Consider the following 22,010-nt stretch of genomic DNA (forward strand, 5'->3'; position numbering starts at 1 on the left):
TTCCACCGTCGCTACTTCTGCTGCCACTACCACCCTCCGCCGGCTGGGTTGTTGTTTTTTTAATCAGTGCGGGCACTCAGGATCAAAAGCATTCACCCTGTGCCATTGTGATTGCTGTTTGGAGGGTTCTGGAAGCTGCAGTCTTTTTAAAAAATGAACTTTTCCAAGCTATGGATGCTGTTTCATTGTCAACTCAAGAACAAGACCTACAGTTTCAAGTTTTATTGGCCTGTTTGCTGCCTTATGTTGGTTTTCCATCAGAAAACAATTCAAGCTCTGGGGAAGATTATATAGCAGAATATATTGACTTATTAATTTTTTGAAGGCTGTGGTTGGTTGATATCTTTCCAAGGGACCAGTTTATAGTCTTTTTTTTTCCTTCCACACTCTCCCAAGGAGGAAAGCAGCATCACAGTCAGACAAGCCAGCTGACAAAAAAGAAGAGGAAAGCCAAAATGTAAGTGTAACTCTCTCAAACGCGTGCATTACAATTGCTGCTGCTGCTGCAAGCAGAAAAAGCAAAAAGTGAAGAAAACAGAATTATCTCTTTAACTATAATCAGAACATTGTGAGTGAATGGGTTTTAATTTTTTTTTAAAGACCATCTTTTCCTCACTGCACTAGGATTGGTTTTCTTGAATGAGATGAACTTCAATATTAGCAGCTTGTTCTAGATCTGTCACATTTCAGAGTCCATGGGGACGATGCTCTGGAATTGGTTGGATACAAGTTCCATTACTGTGATTGAGATTTGGCCAAACTATACTTTCCAAGCAACTTCTCCAGGTAGAAATGAGAAGTGTTTTGAAGAAGGGTTTCAAACCAACTGTCATGTCTGAGGTCTTAGACTGGCAAACAAAGCCTGGGGTTATGTCCAGAGGACCAGTTACAAAACAACACAAGCTAAATTGGAAACTGCCGGAGATGTGAGAACTTCCTGCAGTGACAATGAGCCGTTTTCAGCTGTTTAAGAAGACATGCTTCTAATCAGCATGGGCTGCACCTCTCTGAGGACCAAAGCATCATTACTTGGGCTCTCAGAGTGATGCAGCCTGTGTCGATTTCTGGACCTGCATGAGCTTGAGATAGTTCTAGGAGCACACCTGCCCTGAGATGAGCACTTGATCAGCCCATGCTGATTAGAAGCATGTCTTCCTTAGCAGCTGTCATGTAGCTTAAATGGCAGTTCTAAGCTACAGCAATAATGCAAGGTAGATTCATGCTTTGCAGCATAAATGCTGAAAATTTAGTACAGTATTAAGTGCCAAATTAGACATGGTGGTTAAACAGATGGTTTAGTGTTGACTTTAACTTTCTCATAACAGCCTCAAGGAGGCTGAAGAGCACTGGGACTATGATTTTAAAGCAGTGGTTCTCAATCTTGGGTCCCCAGATGTTCTTAGACAGAAACTCCGAAAAGCCTTCACCACCAGCTGTTCTGGCCAGGACTTCTGAGAGTTGTGGTCCAAGAACATCTGGGGACTTAGGGTTGGGAAGCACTAGTTTCCTCTGGTTTTTGGCTTGTTTCAGTCTTTTTATTGATGATTTTAATTTTATTGCCTTTTTTGACTGTAAACTGCCCAGAGTAGATTCGTCTAGATGGGCAGTACAAAAGCCAAATAAAATAAAATAAAATAAATAGTTTAGAGGAAGAAGGTTGATCGTATTCTCCTGTGCCAGACAGCAAAAAAAAAGTTTCCCCTGAAGCTGCTGTTCATGGAAATGATACTTCCCATTGCTGTCAAAGGGAGTTTTTGTCATGTGCCAAATAGTACCTTCCATATGGAGAGGTACAGAACTCCTGCTGACATAATTTAACTGATCTGTCCGGACAAGCTAAATTGAATTACTGTTCCCAAGTTTTCAGTTCCACTTTTTTTTTTTATTTTTTTGTGGAACTGAGGTGTTTGAAACCTCTCTGTGCTGCTTTTAAATAAAATCTCTATATCTTTAAAAGTTCAAAATCTACAGCTGAAACAGGCAGATAATGACAGAAGCTCAGTAAGGAGAAAGCATTTTGACTCTGTTGCCAGTTTTGCTTATTGACAAGCAAATGTCCATTACACAGGGAGAAAAAGTCTTTACACACCTCCAGAAAGAGGAGAAAAAGCCCGGTAGTGCTCCATAAGTCAGATTGGTGTGTGGCAGATTTTGTGTGTCTTAGATAACAAATATAGTTTTTAACCAGTTCTTATCGGAGTGATGGTTCCGATGCCGTCAGGCGTACCTTTGGTGCCATCACAGTAATATTGCGAAAAAATAGAGTGAAGGATTAGAGGCTGTAGCATACATTCTCCTATAAGTGCTGAACATATTGTGCCTGTTTTTGGTACCTTTGATTGCACATTCAAAGCAAACAGCATTCCTGTCACCTATCTCTAAGAGATACAAGCTCACACTGTTGGTTCAAATCCCTGGCATTTTCAGTTAAAGGGAGCAGACAGCAGGTGATGACTTAGAACCCCACCACCATATGTCGACAAGAATAGTCTAGATGGACAAGGTATCTGACCAGCTTCTATCATACCTAAGGATGTTGGTAGCGCACATCATTGAGAAGACGCACTCATGAATATTGTCTTCCTCAGATGGCCAGAGGAAACATTTACATTTTTTGTGGAGTTGCCCTCCTGTGGTGAATGACATCTGTTTGTTATAGCATATGATTTTCTTCATCTTTGTATCTTGCATATTACAGTATGATTTGTTTTGTGATTGGCAGTTGGAAAATAAACAAAGGCTTAATTTGCACTTTGACTGAGGTGCACTTTTACAGGGGAATCCCATTATGAGTGTAGGGAGGGGCGGAGGTTTAATTCTGTACCGCCTTTTTTCATCTTTGGCGGATAGCCCAGCTGCGGTCCTATCTCGATGTTAGGGCGCTCACTACCTTGGTGCATGCGCTTGTAATCTCAAGATTAGACCACTGTAATGCACTCTATGTGGGGCTGCCTTTGAGGCTGCTGCGGAAACTCCAGGTGGTGCAGAATGCAGCGGCCAGACTACTTCGTGGAGTGAAAAAATACCAACACATCTCACCCACTCTGGCCGCACTGCATTGGCTGCCCATTCGGTTCCGCATCGACTTCAAAGTGTTGATGCTTACGTACAAAGCCCTAAACAGTTTAGGGCCTCGATACCTGGAGGAATGCCTACTGTTACCAAGATCTACCCGTGTCACTCGTGCGAGCCAGGAGGTGAGGCTGAGGAGCTTAACGCCGAGGAAGGCCCGGAAGGAAAAGACAAGAAATCGGGCCTTCTCGGCAATGGCTGCTCGCCTCTGGAACAACCTATCTCCTGAGATTCGCGTGGCTCCCTCACTGGGTATCTTTAAAAATCAATTAAAAACATGGATGTTTCGGCAGGCCTTCCCTCCAGTCAATTCCTGATGTTTCCCTTTCCTCCTCCCCCCCATTGTTTGTCCCCATCTTGTTGAAATGTGTTCTGCTATGCAAAAACCATTTATATTTATTTATTTATTTATTTAATATCCCGTCTATCTGGTTGGTTAAGACCACTCTAGGCGGCTTACAGCATAAAATACACAATAAGTATATATATATATATATACTTATTGTGTATTTTATGCTGTAAGCCGCCTAGAGTGGTCTTAACCGACCAGATAGACGGGATATTAAATAAATAAATAAATAAATCCAAAGAACTGGTATTCTTGATAATGTTAAAGTAGTTTGATTATGAAAGGAGTTTTTCTAGACAGAGGTATCTGTAGAACAAAGCAAATAAGGCCTCTCGAGACCCTAGAGAAGGAATCCTGACAAGGGGCTTTGCTGTTCATCTTAGTGGCTGTCGGGGTTCCTGTGACAAGATGTAGCAATTGTAGAAGAATGACTTGTTTTGAAGCATAAGATTGAAGTTTTGTTTGCTGGTTTCTAGGAAGATGCTAGCACGTCCCCCTCACCCGTTACACGAGGCCCTGTTCAGCAGCAGAATTCTTCAGGTATTCAGCTCTGTTACTTGCTGTCTTCCCTTCAAAAAGTTGTTTTAGTGTTGGAATCAAAATTCACTATTGTGATTCTGAATATTGGAAGGACTGTCCAAAACAAAACACAGAAGAAGCAGGAAGCAAGAGGTTCCTGGAGGCCACTCTTATGGGAAGAAAATCCCAGGTTGTGGGGTAGTTAAAAGCGTCTTATGGGGAACTTTGGAAAGTTACAACTTTTAAAACCCAGCAAATTCAATGGCTTTTTAAAAATGCTTTCAAAAATATTCAAGTGTTCTGTCAGAGCAAACAGAATTAATTTTTGAAATATTCATTTAAAAAAAAAAACTTTGTTTTTATCAGTTTCTCAGTTTTTGTTACTTTAAGCCTAAATCTGTTTGTCTGGTTTTATCTATCTAGCACACATCTATTCCTTTCAGGGCAGGCAAGCTATGTATAAGCTCTAGGAATTTATTTATTTTTTTAGTGTGTGAAAGCAACTGACTCTTCCACAATCAAGTCAATGGTGATTGTTCATTTTATCCTGTTTTGCTTTGTTTTTGAACAGACACTGGGAAAAAGCCTTGGGAACGAAGCAACTCTGTGGAAAAACCAGTCACTTCATTACTCTCAAGGTAACCTGGAGAAAACCTTCAGTAAGGCACCTGTTTACATAGCATCTGCATGTGCTCATGTCATACTCTTTCTCTCATTCCACTACCATAGAAACCCATCCGTGGGGAGAAGTCCCGAACTTAAGAGCCCCATAGACTTTCAACCATGCATTAGGTACTGGGGAAAAAATGCTCTGGCTCTATTGTTCTTTGGCTTATCTGTTGCAAAATTGTGTCATTTTTCATTCTTCAGCTAACAACAGCCTGCACGCCTGGTTGCAACTCACTTTCGGCTGCTCCACCTTTAAGCAAACACTGTTCTCAGTGGGTTTTATATAGGAGTGACATACGAGAAGCTAATGGCATCACGGCTTATTCTGCCCGGGAAAACATACAAGGCCTGACATGCCTCTGTTAAGGGAGCTCATGTTATGTCACTATGAGAGACAAAGGGCTGATTCTAATACAAATGTATTGTTTGGGGTTTCATGGTGGTTTTCAAAAGAAACCCTACCACTATGTGGCAGGCGTGGAAGGCCTTGATGGAAATAGTATCAGTGGTATCAGAAAGGGTCATTTCAGTGCTGCTCTCCACAGTGAGAGTAGGGAGGTCAGGGAAGGTTCTTTACAATCACATGTGCCTAAGTGTGGACCTAATCCTTGGTGTAATTGATAGTCTGGTATACAGAAGACCCCCCTCCCACCAAAAATACATCATGTTTGAAATTCCCTTAGATTTTGGCCAAGTCTGCTGATCATGATTGGCCTTGTGTGTTAGCCATTACGCGCTGGCAGCGTTCAGCAGCCATTCTCAATGGGAGCCCTGGGGACCCTTGTCACATTTGAAGGTGTCCACAGACTGGAAACAGGTCGTCACACACCACCTTACGAGGTTTGTTGTGCAACTTACATAATTGTGATTCAGCCAATATTTCTTTCCTATTTGGCTGTGGCCAAAAAAAAGAGTTGAGAATGGCTGATGTAGAGGCTTCTGGTGTAGCAAAGTCTGCAAATGTGTGAGTCAGGAAGAGGAGGTTCAAAGAATGTGTGATAGAGAGACACCCCCCCAACTGTTTGTTCTGTGCTTCCGTAAAGACGAATAGAAACAACCAAATGGCTGCTTCTCCAACAGTGTTAATGTATTTGTGATCCATTAAATTGTCTTCATTTGCAATCCATTAAATGGTCTTCAACAGACAAGCATGCCATTGAGTCTAAAAGCTGGTTTTGGCTTGCTCTCTGAAGAAGACAAGGGAGATCAAGCATCGTAATATACAGAAGAGGATTTCCTGTGTTGGACACTGGCCCAGAAATATGTGAGAGAATCCTTTGGTTTTGAAGCACAGTGAAAGAGCTGTGGGTGTGTATTGCTCTGCACTTAATCTGTTCAGAAGCATTCATCAAAATATTCACCAGCCATGGAGATTATGAGATCATACTCTAATTAGTATCTAGTAACATTGCACACGAATAGTTGTTTCACCAGTGAGTTCCACAGATGCAATTGCATGATCGTTTTCACACTTAATCTGTACTGACTGTCTGCCCATATCACATCATTTAAAAACAGGTCATACAAATTATTTCTCCTCCTTGCACCTGACAAATTTTACAATATCGCTTGTGCACTGCCAGTCCTGACCACAGGAGGTCGCCGTAGTTCAGCTCTTAGAATGACTGGTGACCAAAATGGTAAAAGGAGGAGAAATTGAGGGGATCTGACCACACTCATTTCTTGGCACACGAGGATGCCTGTGGCTGAAGCATCTACAGCCTTCTGGGTTGGGGAAACAAGAACAGGGCCACATGGGATAGGAAACATATCTCAAAATGCTGGCGGAAGCCAACCTGGCCTGCAGACTTCTTAATGGGGCATAGTAAATTATTAACAGCAGTAGAAAGTTCTGCCCTAAAGTAGTCATGGGAACTATCTGGATTAGCATTACAGATCAAAAAGCTCACGTATGCTGATGCATTTCAGCTCACTCCTCCCCTCCTTCCAAGTGCATTTGCAAGCTGGAAATGGACGTCTCTCACTGAAGCATGGGAGACTGGGCTTAAGGGTGCTTGCTTAGTTAGACCGTGCTGACTGCTGAGTGGTGAAAGGATACCAGTCCACTGTCCAAGCAATCAACAGCCCGTGAGTTGACTGGTGTGCTTCCATCTGCCTTTCCAAGCTTCTCTTTCTTATCACAATCAATTGATACTTATCATGTCTTAATAAACTGGTGGCTTTGAAACTGGCAGAACATCTCTCCTTATTCCCACTTATTTCTCTCTTTCTCAAGGATGAAGCCAGCCAGCAGCAGCAACGATGTGGCAATGGACACCTTAGATTTTGATCGCATGAAACAAGTGAGTTTGCCTGTCTTTGAATGCAGATGGGAGAGAAGCTTGTTCGTTGTTTGGATGTGCTAAGCCTTTTTGCACAGCACTGGTTACATCACGGACGGGGATTTTGTGGCCTGTGGACCCTAGCAGCTTGCCAAAGCTATTTTGCAGCTACCCAAGCTGCACCAACTCAGGGAGGGGGAGCAAAGAAGGCAAGAAGAATGAGAACCAACCAGGAGGCTCTCTGAGTCTAGAGACTGCAGGGGTTGCATTGGGAACCTTCTGCTTGAAGAACAGATGGTCTACAGCTGAGCTATGGCCCAACATACGCAATAAAAACATAGGAAGCAGCCTTATACAGAGTAAGACTGTTGGTTAATCTAGCAATCTGCATAGACTGTTAGCAACCATAGTTTCAGCCAGTCCTGCCCTGGGAGAGCCACAATAAGACCATCAGACTAGGAAGCATATGGTCAGCCGCTAAGAAAAGCTTTGGGGCTCTGCTTCCTGGAAATCCCACTTCCAGTGGGTTCCTGGAAGGCACCTGCATGCAGCAGCCAGTACACGACCCATGAGCACATTATCCCCAAAGTGTTTTGCTTGCATCAAAGCACATCCCCAGCTATACATGCAGGCTGTGTGGTTTCTTTATAGAAAATGTACCATGTGACTCTTGTGTCAGCTCCCAGGTGCCTCAACCTGGACGTTGTGCCAGGACATCCTCTTCTAACACAGGAACATATGAAGGCAGTATGCATTCTGTGTTGAATTATCCAAATTCTCTGTCAGGTCACTGGGGCTTTTTGCACCATGATGATCTATACAAACCAAAGTATACTCATTCATTTTTTTTTCTTATCAATAATTGGTAATATACAAAACAGCTCAGGTTTTTAGAAATTCTGTAGGCATGAGAGGAGGAATCCCTGGCATGGCTTACATACTAGTGGGTGCTCTGCACCAGGCTGTTACCTTTAAATCCGTCTGGGGGCAGACGGGGGGGGGGGAAGGCTTAGCCTCCCCCCCCCCCCAATCTTTGAAAAACACATTTTGATCAATGGACTACTCTTTTCTTTTCCTAGGAAATATTGGAGGAAGTTGTAAAAGAGTTGCACAAAGTAAAAGAAGAGATAATTGATGGTAAGAAGCAAAGGGGAAGACATACATCCATTGGGTTGACCTATGCCAAAAAGACAAAGATGGGAGATCTTTTCTTGTTCTTAAGTTAAGTTTCCAATTTTAAATCTTATACAGGCGCGGAAGTGCATTTGAGGTACCATAGCTCTTAGCACTGGATACATTACAAAGAAACCCTGGGAGGATGGATATGACTTGATTTTTTCAGTTACATTTATAGCCTTCTCTTTTTTTAGTTCAAAGCAGTATACCAGGGCACTCCTCACTTTGCACTCGGAAGAGTCTTCTGAGACAGGCCGGACTGATTAAGAATAACAGTTCCAGGTCTACCCAGTGAGACTCACAGCGGACTTGGGAACTGGATCTGGATACTCCAGGTCCCAGTCCAAGCCATCTGATCACTCTACCACACTGCCCTATTAGTTTTCTATCAATTTAATTGTCATGGGTCTCTAGCCCACTACCTCAGGAAACTGTAGAGCGGCAAGAATGCTAATTCTGTTGTTGTTTGGAGTATGTACTGCAGTGTCCACAAAGAATTGTTACTCCCATCCTTCAATAGTTATTCACAACTAGAGTTGTGGTTGTTCAGTGTTTTCAAGTCATCTCTGACCTACGATGACCCTATGAAGGCGTGACCTTCAAAATGCCCTACCCTTAGCAGCCCTGCTCAGCTCCTGTAGCCTCGAGGTTGTGGCTTCCTTGAGACCCACAGAATCGGAATCAGTGGAACTTGCCTCCTAATGGGACTTTACAAGGTGCCATTTATTTTATGGGTCTGCTCTGGTTAGAATTGCAAGTAGATATAAGTCTTAGTCCTGCTCTTCCGCCTGGTCAGGAGGTTGATTTCTGTGTTGCACAGAAAAAGAGCCTCGCAGCTGATGAAAATCAGGGAGTACTTCAGCCATGCCTTAAACACACAACTCAGACTCATTAGTGCCTGGAAAAAAGCACCCCTTTACCTGGCACTCTTTCAGGACAACAAAGGATCAAAGGATCACATTGTTGGGCTCATTGACTGAATTGCAGCTACTGCTTCACAGAGGAAGTGAATGGATATCCTGCCATATAAGAGACACCTTTTTTTAAAAAAAATGTTTTAATAGAGGTGGCCCCACAGAATTTTCAATAGTTCTTTATTGACAAAATGAACACTCCTACAAAATGGAAGGGTTGCTTTTTTTAAAGAATTTATCTACAGCATTACGGAGGAGGAGGGTGACAGATACGTTCCTCACAAAATACTGCCAAGATGGTGGGGTGGTTGTAGACATGGGCTGTTTGTATTTGCATTCCTGGAGATACAAATATTAATTGCAGCAGCATGGGTGCCACAGAGGCCCATTCCCTTCTCCCAGAACCAGCCAGCCCACTCACTGTCCACTGCACAGTGCTTGGCTCCGTCATCATTTTTGCACCAATCACAGGAACCCAGCCAGCTCATCCCTGCCTACCCACACAGCCAGCCACCCGTTAGCTGAGCGGGGAGACTCCCCATCCCATCTCCATGCCGAAGTGGTTGACTGTGTGGGGAGGCGGGGAAGAACCCTCTGCAATTGGCACAGCAACAAGGGAGCCGAGTGTCATGCAGCAAACAGTGAGTGGACCGGCCAGTTCCGGGGGGGGGGGGAGAGAATGGGCCTCTGTGTTGCTGTGATTCATATTTGTATCCCCAGGGATATGAATTGTCCATGTCTAGATGGTTGCAACCCCTTCACGGATTGCTGCCTTGTCATGGCAAAGGGGCTTGAGTAATTCAGAGAAGCTATGGACTATGCCGTTCAGAGACACCCAAGATGGACAGGACATAGTGGAGAGTTCTGACTAAATGCAATCCACCTGGAGCAAGAACTGGCAAGCCACTCCAGTATCTTTGCCAAGAAAACCCCATGGAGAGAAACAAAAGGCTAAAAGATATGATGCTGGAAGGTGAGCCCCTCAGGTCGGAAGGCGTCCAACATGAAAAACCCTGATTTGACTTGACAGCACATGACTGTTAGGATTCCCAGGGTGGTGACAGGGTGACAGACTAGGACTCTGGAGAGCAGGGTTCGAATCCCCGCTTGGTGAAGAAAACTCACTGGGAGATTGGAACTAGCAAAACCACTCCTTAAATATCTCACTTACTTTGAAAGCCCTGTTAGGGTCACTATAAGTTGGTTCCAACTTGTCAGCACAGAACAACAACAACAGCAACAACAACAAAAGGCCCACCAGCCCATGCATGATTCCGTAGGTCCTGCAGAGTACTTGGCTGCAGAGCTTAAGGCTGAATTTGAATTCTCACTTTGCCTCCTGGGAGAGAAGCCAGCCAAGATACTCCAGAGCATGTGTGTCCAGTGGTGTTAACTTCCCTTCCCACCGTGCAGCTTTGGACAAGCTGCATGGCCCCTGAGCACCCCCAGAGAGGACTGGTAAACTAATGTTGAATACTTTATAAAGAAAAACCATGGGAGGTTGCCATGAGTCAGGCAAGGGCTTATTATTGCAGACCTTTCCCACAGATGAACTACTGTATATGCTGTGTTCAGAGGTTCATCCCTTTATCTGTCCTGAGGACCTGGAATATCACTTCTGAACAAGGCCCTTAGTCCGATATTGACCTCTACACTAGTTTACTAGTATCTAACTGCTTCCAGCTTTGACTTGATGCAGATCCCATCCACTCACCACTCTAAGTCTGTGGTCTCTGTATTATTTAGGAAGTTGTGATGATATGTAGTCCTAACAGAAGGCTTAGCTTATGCCTTTTTTATTGGTATTTTTTTTCCAGCTATCAGGCAGGAGTTGAGTAGAATCAGCACAACATAATGGCTGCAAAACCATCTGGAAGTCACACAGGATATGAAAGACAGCCGAATGATTTCTAAATGTACCAAGATCATGTGAGATGGTGAAAGAGGACACCTGGATCTGTTTTTTGTTTTGTTCTTAAATCCTTTTTATTAGCAGACGAAGCAGACTTTGAAGCTTGCTGCTGCCTTGGGATTTGCTTCATTACAGAAAAAAAAAGAAAAGAAGTCTTAAAATCTTAAAAAAAGAAAATATTAAAGTTTAAACTTTTGGATTTTTTAAATTTCATCTGACAATGCACATCAGATTTGGTCAGCCTTTTTTGTATTTTGTATTTGCTTATTTAAATGTATGACATTTTTCTTTTTAGTATATAGTAGGTAAGGAAATACGTGAACCATTTGCTTTTACTAGATGACTTCGAAGTAACTTTACTGGTAGTCTGCATTGTAAATGGAGACTTTTTTGCCAACAGAAATCTTACTTGTGACATCCCCATTGGAGGCCGAAAGATGCCAGCCATCAGCCAGCAAGTCACTGCTCTCAAAGCTATCACAATATTAAAGCGGTACATCAGTGCATCACAGTATCTGTGCTCATATTGGTAATAAACTGTTCATTGTCCATGAGACATTGATTGGTTTTTGTTTTGTCATTCTGCAGTGGATTTGGATTCTAGTGTTGAACTTTTTGAATATCATGAACATTCAGACATAGCCTAGGAACCATATATGGCTTATTTCAAATCCGTATGGGGCTTTCAAGTCAAAGAGCACCTTACCCTCAGCTGCACTGACAAAAAGGGGAGTTGCACAAAGCATCAAAGACATACCTTTGAAAGACAACATGGTCCCTCAGACTGTAGAAGTTGGCTTGTTGGAGACCTGTCATGTCACACATGTCTACAGGTCATAATGTTCATTACCAGAACCATTATCTCCAGTAGACCTGTAGTAGCATTCCCCAATACAATGCCATGAAAGTTAATGGTTGTCCTCGGCTACAACTACCAATATGTCCCAGTATTTGGCATGTTACTGGAGCCCGTGGCAAATATACCCAAAGGGCACCACGTTTGGGAAGACAGATCTACAAGGTCTGTTTGCACAAGACCACCTCTCCCTGGGAAATTCATATCTGACTCCATCACCCATGATCCTCAGGTCACTCTATGACCATTGTAACTTACATTTCAATTTGCAATTCATTTAAGCTCACAACTTAAGTTTGTTTCTTGAGGTAGAAATCTGAAGAACCTATATGAAACATTTTAAATCTCCTACTTCATTTCAGCCGGCCCCTCAAATTTTGCCCCCCTCCCAACACATTTCACTTGTGTTTTCTATAGTCACCAGAAAGGATATGTGGACCTCCCTCAGGATAAATATTGAGTAGTGTAGGCTCCCTGTTTGCTGCTGCTTCTCTGCAACATTCCCTTGATTTTTCTTTTTCCTGTGCAGGCATACACAACTTTACACTGAAATTTCAGCATGCACAAAGTTAGGTAGCAAGGCTAGTATGTATTCTTTTGTCAGCTGACATCATTTTGTCAACATTGTGATTTGAAACAACCAAAAGCAGTAGAGGAAAAGTAAGGTAGATACATAAAACAGGAATTTAAGAAGTTCTCAGATATTTAATATCATGAACATGTATATTCCATCATCTAGTACCAGTTTTTTTTCTTCATTTGAGATGACAGGGATTAAAGCTGGAAATGGTATACATGCAAAGCAAGGGCTCTGCTTTCATACACACTCATCTGGCCCTGAAATCCACTAATCCCAACCAAGCTTCCTTCTGAGCAAAACGGACATAACATTGCAGTGCAAATACTGAAACACAATTATAACTATAGAAAAAGAAATTCATCCTTCCTTATCCACTATCAAAGAGCAAGACCAGATCTTTGATAACTAGGATTCAGGATGACATTGCCTAGTTGGACCTACATTTGCAGAATTTAGAAGGGCACCTGTAAATTTTGGAAGTTCTATTTTTAACTATTGCAACTAAGTAGCCATTAATAAACTTCTTCATGTTTAATGCGCAGTCTTTTTATAGATTTATTTTGTTCCCCATCCTAATAACATCACAGGTTGAGGAACTCCACACAATAATGACGTGTTATACACAATGCAGGCCATAAGACCGATTCCATGGTGTAGTCATATTGTTACTAGGCCGACTCAGTTTTTACCAAATTTCCAAAATTCTGTTGCTTGGTGCAGTAAATTGCAATAAAGTAGGCCCATTGAATCAATAGGGATTTACTATGCTAAGCAACAGAATTTTGGCCATTGTATGATGTATTTTATATATATTTATATATGAGAGCTGTATCTGAGGGCTCCCCACAGTGCTCATGATGTTATAACTAGAGATGGACATGGACCGGTTCATCCCAGTTCGTAAAAACAAGGAAGGTGAGCCTGATGAGTGGCTGTTTGAGCCAGAGGAGGCAGGTGAAGAGGGCTGTGCTGGCTGCCACCTCTACAAATGGATGAACCGGTTTGTGCCCATCTGTAGTCATAACCTTCTTATCACAGCTCTTACTCTTTTTCTCTCTGCAGGAGAAAGAACCCAAGATCTATTATTATGGCCCAGATTCCTAACAAGCAATCTGATGGAGGTTGGGGAAGAGAAAACCAACAACAGAGTAACAAACACTTTTCAGCCTTTGTTGACCGAGATAAAAGAGGAAAAACAATGACGTTAGGTGCAGGGCCTATTAGGGGAAGAGTTGAACTTGTTGGTCCCTCATTCAAAACCTCCCTTAATTCACTCTTTAATTCACTCTTTAACCTGCTCTTGCCAGCACAAGTGAAACATCAGCAAAGGATCAGCACAATTTTCACTGCTGGAATCAAGTAGGCTCCAGACAGATATAGGAAGCCAATTACCCTGAGAATGCCTCCACACCCTACAGTTAACAACAACTATCACTTTAGCTGCCATGCTTCCACTCTACAGAAGATCCAAACCCTATATTTTGGTGAGGTCCTTACCGGTCTCTTATATTAGGCAAATGCACTGGAGCTCTCTAGCAAATCATTCTAAGTACCAGGCTACAAATGCTGAGATTCCAAGGGATGAAATTGCAACATTTAGTGGGATCAAAATGCAGTAACTGTCTAGTGCAGACACGGGCACCTGAGTGAAATCATGGGTCCATCTAGTGCACGGTTGTCAACACCGCACAAGATTGGCAATGTCTTTCCAGAGTTCACACAAGATACTTTCCTAGCTTCTACCAGGAGAATTCAGGGACTGAACTCAAGACTGCTGGGGTATGTGCTCTAGCTCAGCAATCCCCAATCTTTTTTAGTCTGTGGACCAGCTGGGGAAGGTGGGGCACACACACACGCGCGCTCACATGCATACACGAACAAGCATGTGCACTCTTGCATGGGCGTGCATGCGCAAATGGTGCAGCACTCGCATGGGCTTTCCAGTAGCACTCGCGCACCGCTAACAGGCTGTGCGGGGGTGAGTGTGCGTGGGGGGGGGTTGGGAGGTCTGCCTCGGCAGCCTGGTCCGGCTCAGGCCATGGACCGACACCGGGCCGCGTACCGGGGGTTCGGGACCTCTGCTGTAGCTGGCTGAGCTGCAGTCCTTCTGCCTAGATTCTGTGGTCTCTAACTCACCTTCCCGGAGACCACACAACGGCATCCCCCGCTGTACTCTTCACAATCCCAGACCCACCCAAACCGGCCTCTGTGCCCCAACTCTTAAGTTGGAGCACAGAGGCACAAATCTTTCTTCTCCAGGGATGGAAATGCCTAGAATGATGTCAGATGCATACCTTAATGGTACAAGTTTTTAAAATCCTTCTGATAACATTTCTTAATATTTGGATTACAAAAAAAAAATCTTCTGGGAGCAGAAATATCATATGAGCTGCTATTTCTCAGCCTAACAAGCGTTTTTCATAAAATATTTATGTGTATTTAAGCAATATGTGCAGGAAGCAGAAGTCTATTATGCTATTAAATGGGAATGTAATAGATATCTATTTAAATCCCGGTGCCAGCTTGCATATTCTCTTAACTCTTGAATAAGGGCCGATGCTATCGTCAAAAATGAAATCCTGGAGAACTCGAACCCAAGACTGGTGCTGAGGTAAGGTGTCATAATATTCTGCTGCTATCTTCTTTACCTGCAAAGATTTAAAAAAAGATTCAATCCAGCATTCCATATCTGCAAAAAATGCTCTCATCAAGCCTAAGACCAGCATAAAAAAAATTTCATACATAATTCCCACAGGTAAACCCCACAAATCAAACAAAATGGCTCAGAAAATTTCAAAGTTCATTTAGAAAAGGACAACACATGATTCAAGAGATACATTTGTTCATAGTTCATAGGTCTGGTAAGTTATATGTGATCAGGAAGGATAGGGAAGATCCTGCCATTCAATAGAGTGAGGCACCTCGCCTACCTAATGGTTTTTCCAGTAGCAATCTATGTAAGTGAGAGCTGGACCGTAAAGAAGGCTGGCCGCTGAAGAATTGATGCTTTTGAATTGTGGTGCTGGAGGAGACTCTTGAGAATCCCCTGGACTGCAAGGAGAACAAACCTATCAATTCTAAAGCAACCAACATGAATCTGACCCAACTCCGGGAGGCAGTGGAAGACAGGAGGGCCTGGCGTGCTCTGGTCCATGGGGTCACGAAGAGTCGGACACGACTAAACGACTAAACGAAACGAACAAATATATGCCATCAAGTCGCCTTAAGGTGACCCTATGAATGAGCCACCTCCAAAATGCCCTGTCCTCAACTGCTGTGCTCAGCTCTTGTAAACTGAAGCCTGTGGCTCCCATGAGGGAGTCAGCCCATCTCGTATTTGGTCTTCCTCTTTTCCTGCTGCCCTAGCCTTTTTTCTTCTGCATCATTAGATGAGAGATGGGGATATTCCAACCCAAAAACGTGGGCTGGATGAGTTCCAGGTATGCTGTACCTCTGGAATCTTTCTGCAACTTGCCCTCCAATTCCTTTGCTGGAAATTGCAGACCTCAATGGCCTAGCCCTGTCCTACATTGAAAGAAAAAAGGGAAAAGAAAAAAAAAAACAATCCTGGAATGGTTGAAATCAAGCCACTTGCAGTAAAGTTTTCTTTTGCAGCATTGTTTCCCTCTGATCGTAAGGGCACAAGGCTCAGAAAGGCAGAGCCTTGCTCTCTTCTTCTCAGCCGCCCTGCCCTGTTCCCATGTTGACAGGTAAATGCCCTTCGAGGGAAAGGGTCAGGCTCAGTGATGTTAAACTGTCAGCTAAGATTTCTGTCCCCGCGCTTTCCTCCCTCAGGGAAGCAATGCTGTTTATCAAGTTTTGTACTTTCTTAGTTATGTAGACCTAAGCAAATACCCTTAAGGCCCAAAGGAAATTGTTATCAGTTATGAGGAAGGAAAGGATAGAAAGCTACCACCGTTAATTTTTTTTTACTCTGAGCCAATGACTTATATTTCATTCCCTACTACTACAGCTAGTCCCCTTTCCTTCACACTTACACATTGAAAACTAGGCAGTCCAAGAAAGTGTGCTGCCTGAGGCAGAACAACAAATAGTACCCATTCCTCAGCCCAAATGAAATGTACACAGTACCCTATGGCCAGCCAACAGAGATTTTAGAAGCACCTCTTGCCCTCCTGGGCAGTAACAATACAACCCTAATCAGATCCCAGCCAGCATCGGCGGCGAAACTGAAGTCCACACTCGCCATCTTTCCAAGCTCTGACCGTAATAAATAAACATTTACTTCCTTTCCACAATAATCACAATGTGCTGTCAAGTCAATCTCGATCTGTGGTGACCTTTTTCAGGGTTTCCCTACATACAGAGTGCCCAGAAGTGATTTGCCAGTCCTTCCCTCTGAGGGAACAGCATATACCAAATAAAGCTTGCATTTAAGGTATCATGAGTAACTTGGAGGGTTTTTCTGCAGCAGATTACAGAGCACCATGGCTGTCCCGCTGGAAAGATCTGGATCTCAACAAGTAACTGACAATGCTTGTTCTCTGGGGTGTTGCAACTGTATACGGGAAGAGAAGAAGAAAAACCCGGCTGGAGGAAATCAACTTTCCTGCTTCCATTTACACACAATGACTGTCATTGCAGGCAGTCATAGGTTTGGCTGCACGAGGCTCACAAACACGTAATAGGTTATTCATTTGCCTGCAGGTAATAGCGAGAGGAAGATTATGAACATTCCATTGTTTGGAAAGGGAGAAAAATGTACTGAAAACAGGCCACCCGCTGGCATCACATTCCACAAAATGGCAGGGAGGGGGGCATCTTTATTTATTTCTGTATTATTAATGTTCCGGAGTGGAAGCTGTGTGAGGGCTGGCCTAAGACATTTTCCCAGTCCAGGCAGAGCAGAAAATGTTGACAGTTCATCAACCCCTCCCACAAATAAAGGTGATCATAGTACTCAATGATGACTGAGTCATTTTGGCCCATGAGACATACAATCCTGCAAGCACTTCTCCCCACCTTGGAGGAACATTTCATCCATTGTTATTAACAACCAAACTCCTGTCCTATCAAAAAAGCTGATGTCTTTTTTTTAGTTGAGGTGGCTTTGGAAAAAGCAGAAGCCTCTGGTGCCAGCACGGTTGGGATGGCTCATCTCATATTTGCTGGCAGAATGGGATCTCCTGGCTTAGATCATCTGGCAGAAAAGCCACTTCACAAGCAAACAAGGGGAAGAGTGAAGGAGGAGCTGATTTATACGAGAGCCAAACTCCTCTAAGTTCAGTTTACCATCTGCTGTGCAGACACAAAGTTAGGTCACAGCCAAGACCGTCCTAAGCAATGTCCAACAATCCTTATTCTGCCTCCTCATCTGCGGCTGCCATGTGATCCTGCCAGGACTGGTCAGAAGCCCAAAGAGGAGGAGGAGAGTAGTGTGTGCTGGCTGGTGAGTGGAGGATCCAGCCCAGGACCGGAGGGAGACAACACGTGGCACGTGTGGTGCCGGTCCAATGAACTGACACAATTCACCAAACCAAGGTTTGTGCCCATCTCTATAACATACCTTCATCTTCCCTGTGACTGCACTCCCCTCTACTTGCCACAATTAATTCCCTTCTTCCCCTCTTCCTTCTTCACGAAAATCTTCTAACCTCCTCTTCATGCCCCCCTCCGGGGGAGGAACATGTCTAGTCTGATGGCCCAGTTCTCTCCCCTCGTCTCACCCTATCTTTGTATATATTGAGCCTATATGCAATTATCTCTAGTTAAAACTCTCTACATAACTGTAGTAAAAATAAAGAAGAGACGGCAAGTAAAATAGTTTTATACATCTAAAGAATTGCATACGTCTAACTATCCTAGCTAGTAACATCAAGAGATAATTCTCTACATCTGCACATCCGAACTGCAGCTTCTGGGAGTTATAGTCCAAGAACATCTGGGGACCCAAGGTTGGGAACCACTGTCTAAGGTAGTAGGATTAGAAGCACTAGGATTTAAGAATTCTTGAATGAACAGGATACATGACACACTTCTTGCAGCACAGAGCAAATATTGATGCTTACCATCGGCAACTTGGATCCAGGGATGCTGGGAAAATCATGGTGTTCCATATGATAACCGACATTAAAGGTGATCCAGTTGAGAGGCCCGTAGTAGGAGTACGTTTCATAGCCTTTCAAAAACATATAATGCTCTGCAATGAAGTGCCCAGACACAGGGTGCAGGCCCATGCAAAGTAATGTCCCTGCTATTAAATAAACAATTGGCTTCAAACCCCATAGTTTGAAGATTATAAGGTCAGCAAACAACTGTGCTAAGGCATTAAAGATTTCCATCTCTGTAATGGCTTTGGGGTTCACACACAGGGGTCTCAAGGCATAAAACAATGGCTGTAAGATCACCCAGATGAGTTTTCGAAAAGGCGTGCAGAAGAACCAACCCTCAAAGTCAGTGGGGATGTCAACATCCAAGGTATGTCCACCAAGGTACCGATGGTGGTCAATGTGATACTTCTTGAAGGAGGCTGAATAAGGAACCCCAATCGGCAGGTTGGCAAAGATGGCAAACCAGCGGTTCCACCTGGCCTTCTTGTTCCCAAAGGCAACATTGTGAGAGATGTCGTGGATCGCCAGTGTCAAGGAGTGGTTGATGCAACCCCCAAAAGCATAGGCCCAAAAGAAAATCCACTTCCAGGACAGATTTCTCACCAGGTAGCATGCCAGAAGCTGGGTGAGTACCATTCCCGACACAATCCATTTTAAATGGGGATCTGGTCCCATCAGAGACTTGATGGCTGGATACTTTGCTGAGGAAGGAAAAGAAAAAAATAGGTACGATGTAGTAAAAACCATTTGGATACCCAACGTGGTGTAATGGACAGAGTGTCAGACTAGGATTCTGGAGACCAGGTTTCGAATCCCTGTTCAAGCCATGGAAACTCACACTGATGGAGTGTAGCTAGTAAAATCACTCCTTAAATATCTCACTTACCTTGAAAGCCCTATTAAGGTCATGATTGGTCATTCTCATGAGAATATGTAAGAAGAAGGCAGCAAGAACCAGGATCACCCTCATTAAATCAGGGGTGGGCAACCTCCAGTGGTTCAGAGGTCAGACGTGCCAACCTCCATGTCTCTTGACACCCTCTCAATATTTTAAACTTAAAATGGCCCCTCATGCCCTCCAGGAAACACAGTGCCATTCTGTATTAGTCCCCCAGCTGTTTTAAGCTCAGGAGATGATCTTTATTCAAAAGTGGCAAGTAGAACATGGCAATGCTGTCCCTTGTGATATTTTGAGACAAGGAAACGAGATGAAAAGAGATAGGAATATAAGGGATGTAGGACTATGGCAAATTGTTCCTCCTTACATTAGGGAGAAAGATGCAGGGTAGCAACACAGCAGTCTCTAAGCCTTCTAAAGCCTCCCCCTTACTGGAAGGCAAGGCTGTGTCTGTAACATACTCCGGTTCTATGTTGTGTGTGTGCGTGCATATGTGTGCGTGCGTGCGTGCGTGTGTGTGTGTGTGTGTGTGTGTGTGTGTGTGTGTGTGTGATATACAAATAATTACATATATGGTATGTGTTTTTGTGTTTTTTTCTTTATATATTTTATTGACACACAAAACAAACAACAACAGTGTAGCAAACACCCTGCCTTCTCATATATGTAATGCTATTAGCCTGCACCAATGGGAGTTGTTGGGAGGTGCAGCCCGCTATATAGAAGGGGGGGCTGTAGCAGAGTGTAAGCAGATAAGGAAGGAATAGAGAAGAGAGAGATTGGAAGAGAAGGTTTGGGTTTTGAGGCAAAGAGAAAGTTTAAAGGGTGAATAGTGAGAGGGGTTATCAGTATTAGTTAAGACAGAAGAAGTTAGATACTGAACACTGTATGTAACTTTAAGAATTATTCTTGAAACAACATGTAATCAATAAACCTGTTCTTATTTCAAAGTTAAGTACTGAATGGACCTCTTTCATAGGAAACATAGTTGGTAAAGAGATCAACTGGTGGCAGCGAGGTAAAGGGCGTGTTGAGCTCATTGTTTGGTGAAACAAACAATTGGTATCCAGTGGCAGGATATGAATTAATCCAGTAAAGCCAATGTTTAAAAGTGACTTTTCTCGAGTCGTGGGTACTTTTTAGTCACAGGTCTGTGGGAAAGAAGTGGGTGACCTGTTAGAGCTTTTGTAGAAAAGCTTGGTGAATCCAGATCCGACTCTAAAGGAATTTTTTTTGTTTATCTCAGGATTTGAGAGACCCAGTGGGCTAGCTTGAAATTCAAGGCTCTGAGAGATAAGGGAGCAGTGTTGGAGAAGAGCAGAAGCCAGGATCAGAGCAGATCTGAGGTGATAGGAAAATAAAAGCAAAGGCTTGAAAATAAAATTATTTTCGTGTCTGAGAGCAAGAATAGCTCAGACATAGAGTAACTAAAATGTTGTGAGCTGGAGAGCAGCAGAGACAGTTGCTGAGTGAAGCAAGAACAACATACAGTGGACCCTCAACCTATGAAATTAATCTGTATTGGAATGGGGTCCATAGGTCGAAAGTCCATAGGTCAAAAATGCATTTCCCATAGGAATGCATTGAAAACCATTTAATCCTTACCCGGCCCAAGAAAACACACACCCCCCACAGAAAAAAAAATATTTAAAGGAACTTACCTTTCGGAAGCCTTCCAGGGGTCCCCCACCACTGTCATCGCCGCTGCCAGAGGACTCCGAGGGCTTTGGCACCACTGCCAGAGGCCTCTCGGAGCTCCCCCACCAACGCAGGCTTTCCCAGGGTGGACTGGACCTACCAGGGGAGGGCTTCCCCCAGTAGGCCCGGTCTACTACCCGAGAAAGCCTGGTAGACCGGGCCTACCAGGGGAGGGCCTCCCCCGGTAGCCCCGGTCTACCAGGCTTTCCTGGACAGTAGACTGGGCCTACCGGGGGAAGCCCTTCCCTGGTAGACCCAGCCCACTCTGCGAAAGCCTGCGTCAATGGGGGGGACCTCTGGAGGCCTTCCCTGCTGCCATGGGAGGCTTCCTGGAGGTCCCCACCACACCGATAGAGCTTCAGAGGCACTATCAGCGGTGGGGGGCCTCCGAGATGCCTTCCATGGAGGAAGAGAAGCCCTGGAAGGCATCCCGAGGTCTGCTGCCACTGCAGCTGGGAGCCATGCCGTGCCGGGTGATCCCGGCCATGCTCGGACTCCCTACAGCTGTCAAACCTATTCAATGCATTCCAATGGGGGGGGAATTCACCAAACTTTAACAGTCAGAACAAAGCCAAATTAATTTTGCAAAGGTTTTACAAGGTGCACTAATGATTCCAAGCATTTAAAACAGGTTTCAAACATTTTAAGACACTTTAAAAATAGCGAAAATGGACCTGTCAAAACCATTGAAATGCACTGAAACCTATTTAATGCATTTCAGTGGGGGGGGGGAATTCACCAAAAATTAACGAAGAGTCAGAACAAAGCCAAATTAAGTTTGCAAAGGTTTTACAATGTGCACATGGTGTTTTGCTTAGCAATGTTTTCCCATAGCGATGGGGTTTTTTTTGGCACCAATTAACATTGTTAAGCAAGGCACCACTGTATGTTGGAACAAAACATCACTCTCAAAGGCATTAGCTCAGACATGTTGGTGCTGCCAATAGCCAAAGTAGCAGTGGAATACTAGGGTTAGTCTGATATATGGAAGGTAGCAGTGTCAGACCAAATCCC

The 22,010-nt window shown here is 43.8% G+C and overlaps 2 protein-coding genes across 14 annotated transcripts in view; one reads left to right on the forward strand and one right to left on the reverse strand.

Moving 5' to 3' along the window:
* EVL (Enah/Vasp-like) overlaps positions 1–11,447 on the forward strand; it is a 180,594-nt gene extending 169,147 nt beyond the window's left edge. For 8 of the 13 annotated variants that reach the window (XM_072986656.2, XM_072986654.2, XM_078383773.1 and 5 more), the window contains 7 exons: positions 397–457; positions 3,898–3,961; positions 4,512–4,578; positions 4,670–4,732; positions 6,846–6,912; positions 7,971–8,028; positions 10,799–11,447. In XM_072986656.2, the coding sequence (XP_072842757.2) occupies positions 397–457; positions 3,898–3,961; positions 4,512–4,578; positions 4,670–4,732; positions 6,846–6,912; positions 7,971–8,028; positions 10,799–10,836 (418 nt within the window). In that variant the 3' untranslated portion in view covers positions 10,837–11,447. The remainder of the gene's footprint in view (positions 1–396; positions 458–3,897; positions 3,962–4,511; positions 4,579–4,669; positions 4,733–6,845; positions 6,913–7,970; positions 8,029–10,798) is intronic. The other 5 variants (XM_078383775.1, XM_078383772.1, XM_078383774.1 and 2 more) reach the window with 1 other exon arrangement.
* Positions 11,448–14,686: 3,239 nt separating this feature from the next.
* Positions 14,687–22,010, reverse strand: part of DEGS2 (delta 4-desaturase, sphingolipid 2) — a 42,426-nt gene continuing 35,102 nt past the window's right edge. Inside the window, exons 2-3 of the mRNA XM_020777978.3 lie at positions 18,359–19,101; positions 14,687–14,977 (exon numbers count right to left, since the gene is read on the reverse strand). Of these exons, the coding sequence (XP_020633637.3) occupies positions 14,831–14,977; positions 18,359–19,101 (890 nt within the window). The 3' untranslated portion in view covers positions 14,687–14,830. The remainder of the gene's footprint in view (positions 14,978–18,358; positions 19,102–22,010) is intronic.

The sequence above is a fragment of the Pogona vitticeps genome, chromosome 1 (genome assembly GCF_051106095.1).
Source record: "Pogona vitticeps strain Pit_001003342236 chromosome 1, PviZW2.1, whole genome shotgun sequence".
NCBI lineage: Eukaryota > Metazoa > Chordata > Lepidosauria > Squamata > Agamidae > Pogona > Pogona vitticeps.